At 41.5% G+C, this 3547-nt stretch overlaps 1 protein-coding gene across 1 annotated transcript; it reads right to left on the bottom strand.

The window, feature by feature from the left end:
- Nucleotides 1-1063: 1063 nt before the first annotated feature.
- LOC133705090 (cytochrome P450 71B37-like) lies at nt 1064-3547 on the bottom strand. The gene is made up of 2 exons (XM_062130182.1): nt 2636-3547; nt 1064-1924 (listed from the first exon to the last, which is right to left on the bottom strand). Exons 1-2 carry the CDS (start codon nt 3539-3541, stop codon nt 1307-1309), a joined length of 1524 nt encoding a protein of 507 aa, XP_061986166.1. The 5' UTR covers nt 3542-3547; the 3' UTR covers nt 1064-1306.

Below are 3547 nucleotides of genomic sequence, written 5' to 3'. Positions count from 1 at the left end.
CCTACTCCTTAGCTGATGATAGCACTAGGTTGATAGAGGCGCGAGAATTAAAGGACATGACTGTAGGCCAGTCTAAGAGGCCTAGAGAAGAGGGTCAGTCTTTTAAGCAACAGGGATTATGTGATATCCCACATCGAAAGCGAGCGTCCAGAGCCAGGACCTTATAAGTGGTGCTAGTTGCTAACATATTGTACATGTATTGGGGCCATGCGCAAGAACAAAACCGTGAGGGGGACCTGGGTAGAAGCCCTGGAAATGGGTGGACTGGGAGGTCCAAAGCGAACAATATACAGCATGTTGGGTCAGGCCATTACATTTGGTATTAGGGCTGAGGACAGCTCGTCTTACGGTGGGGGAATTGTGATATCCCACATCAGAAGCGAGCGTCCAGAGCCAGGACTCTATAAGTGATGCTGGTTGCTAACATGTTGTACGCGTTTTGGGGCCATGTGTGGCTGCCAAGAACAAAACCGTGAGGGGAACTTGGGTAGAAGCCCTGGAAATAGATGGACTGGAAGGTCCAAAGTGGAAAATATACAACATGTTGGTCAGGCCGTTACAAATTAAGTACATGTCCGTCTAGGGGACAAAGTGGACGTCAGGGCTCATGGGTTCAGAGGAGGTTTAGACAAAAACTGTCAGTTAGTGGCTCAGACGGTCATAGTATCAATAGTGGTACTCAGTTTAGTTCAGACTACACCTTATAGTTCATTTGTTTCACTGGAAATAGTTTTTTATGTCAGCACTGTACAGAGAGTGTTAAAAAAAGACTAGGACTTGTTTTAGTTGTGGCCAAAAGGTCATTTTTTAGACAATAAAGTGACGGAAGCCTGAATTAGGCACCCACACCCTTAACAGTATTGGCCACTAATTCCAACTCATTCATCCTCAGGCATTTAAGATCTGCTAGCTATGGAGAAAGTATCCCGTCGACCTTCCTTAAAGTATACCCTGGAAAGCTTTTTACACATGGAAGTTTCATTGAGAGACGCGGAAGAAAACGAGAGAGGGCTCAAACATTTCAACCAAACTCTTTGTGTTGAAATTTTTGGAACTCTCTGCAGACAGCCATAACTACAAGCACATACATACACATCACTCGCATACATTACAATCGTGCACAAATCGTACTTTAAGTGCCATGAGCCTCTGGCTCAATGGCATCCATGTCCCCCACCTCGAAAGAGGTGTTCTGATCCGAGCCTATCCTTCTAACAAAAGCTAAAACGAAAGAAAAGCACAATCATACATTCTTAAGTGCATGAAACTATAGATATGCTTATGAGATCATGATATCTTCTGATAGTCACTGAAGGTAGTTGACTGGTACAAGGATGAGAGGTGTCTTCTTAGAGGTAGTAACACTAACACCAGCTTTCTCTTCCATGTTGATGTCTTCCATATTAATCCCATCGGGAAAAACCCAATCAAAACAATACAAGAGATTTGCAAGTATAATCTCCATTGTTATAGATCCCATATGAATACCAGGACAAATTCTTCGACCAGATCCAAATGGCAAGTACTCAAAACTTTGTCCTTTATAGTCAATGGAGCTATCAAGGAATCTTTTAGGGAAAAACTCTTCAGGATCCTTCCAGTACTTGGGGTCACGTCCAATTGCCCAGACATTAATTTGGACCAGCATCTTCGGGTAGATATTATGACCACTGACTTTACAGTGAGACATGGTTTCTCTTGTGATAAGTAGTGGGGCAGGAGGGTGCAGTCTCAGAGTTTCTTTTATTACCATCCGGAGATACTCAAGTTGATCGATGTCGCTTTCAGTAACTCTTCCCTTATTTCCAACACATTTCCTAACTTCATCCTGCACTTTCTTCATCACTCTTGGATTCCTAACAAGTTCTGCCATTGCCCAATTCACTGTCAGTGAAATAGTGTCTACTCCTCCCAGAAATAAATTCTGACAGACAAACATCAGAATCCAATTAGACAATTAATCTGTTTAAACAATAGAGAAAAGTAGGCAATTAATTTCATAATAACAGCAAGCAAATATTTCTTTATAGCTTTAGTTTATAACAGAAATTACAGCGCATGATGTTGCTGGACAGCATCATTTAGCATGTTGCTCTTACTATTCCCAACACTTGCACAGTGATGAATCTCAAGAATCATGCAAATTTATCAAGCACAACAACTTAGCTTTGAGATTATACTCTGAGGGGTTTTTCTAAATGGTATAGCAACCATGCCAAGAAACACAACGAAATTTTCTGATATAATAGCACTTGAAAAAGCTTTGGCAATGCACAGACAAGGGCTTAGATATAATGATAGACGCCACCTCCAACCCAAAAGCCAATACTAAAAACGTACGGGTACATCTTATATATAAGCACCTTACTTACCACTGGGCACCCAACAAAAACTATCTAACTTTGACGGCTTATCAGCTAGACCCTTAACATATATATGTGAAACTACATAACTAGATTCCTCTTTCAGACAACCAAATGCCTGTGGCTTGTTGCTCCCTAAAAGCCTGGTGGCAAATTCTGAAATATGCTAGCGGCAATGAAATGATAGACACTACATATACACTTAATAACATGAAGTAATCTATTGAAGCTCAGGATTTAATGTATGATAATGGCAATGTTGAACAGCATACCAGGAGGATTGCCTTGATATTATCCTTTGTGAACTGAGATGCACCAAGTTCAGTCTGATCCTTCTCTACTCTCAGCAAAACATCTACCATGTCATCGTGCTCCTTTATCCTTCCAGGTTTAAGATGATTATCAATTAAATGCTGAAAGAAAGTATCTAATTCATGGAAAACTCTCTCAGTCCTTGCACGATGACCAGTAAGCCGATCCACAATCCACCCTAAATACGGGATGGATTCATCTGCTGAGATGCTTCCCAGTACAACCTCGGTGTCATGAACCACTTCATGAAATTTATCTCGATCAAAGCTAGTCCCTCGATAATTGAATCCATAAGCAATCCTGAATGTTATATTCGCAACGAGAGCATATAATTTCTGAGTAAGATCAACAGGTGCTGCTAAAGCTGATGACTCAGAGATAAAATTGACCAGCAAGCCAACTTCTTCTTCCCTGATGAACCGGAAAGACTGCACCCTTTTCAAGCTGAATAGCTCCAGAGTAACAATTTTTCTCATGTTTCTCCAGTGATCACTATATGGTGAAAATGCTATGTCTAGATAATTGTACGTGAGTCTCCCTGGCCCAGCTAAAAGAGGTCTGCTGCAAAAGGCAAGATCATGAACTTTTAAGACCTCTCTTGCTGCCTCAGCAGAGGAGATAACGACAGTTGGTATTCGACCAAGTCGAATTAGCATGACAGGGCCATATTTCTTGGAGAGTTGCCACAGAGATTGGTGAGGCAGTGATCCAAGTTGGTGCAAGTTGCCTAAAATTGGAAGCTTAGGAGGGCTTGGAGGAAGAAGCTGCTCGCTTTGTCTCATAACTCCCATCTTTTTCAAAAATAGAAGCAGTAGTGCCAGAAGTAAGATAAGAGGAAGCCATAAAGGTACAACATAGAGAGCCATAAGAGT

Source organism: Populus nigra, chromosome 10, assembly GCF_951802175.1.
Source record: "Populus nigra chromosome 10, ddPopNigr1.1, whole genome shotgun sequence".
Classification (NCBI taxonomy): domain Eukaryota; kingdom Viridiplantae; phylum Streptophyta; class Magnoliopsida; order Malpighiales; family Salicaceae; genus Populus; species Populus nigra.
This window is presented reverse-complemented; position numbering and strand designations above follow the sequence as displayed.

Bases quoted from the DNA above. Each gene is read 5' to 3' on its own strand.
- LOC133705090 (XM_062130182.1), bottom strand. From the start codon at position 3,541: ATGGCTCTCTATGTTGTACCTTTATGGCTTCCTCTTATCTTACTTCTG. The intron at 1,925-2,635 runs GTATGCTGTTCA...TTTGTCTGTCAG, and splicing joins ATATCAAGGCAATCCTCCTG to AATTTATTTCTGGGAGGAGT.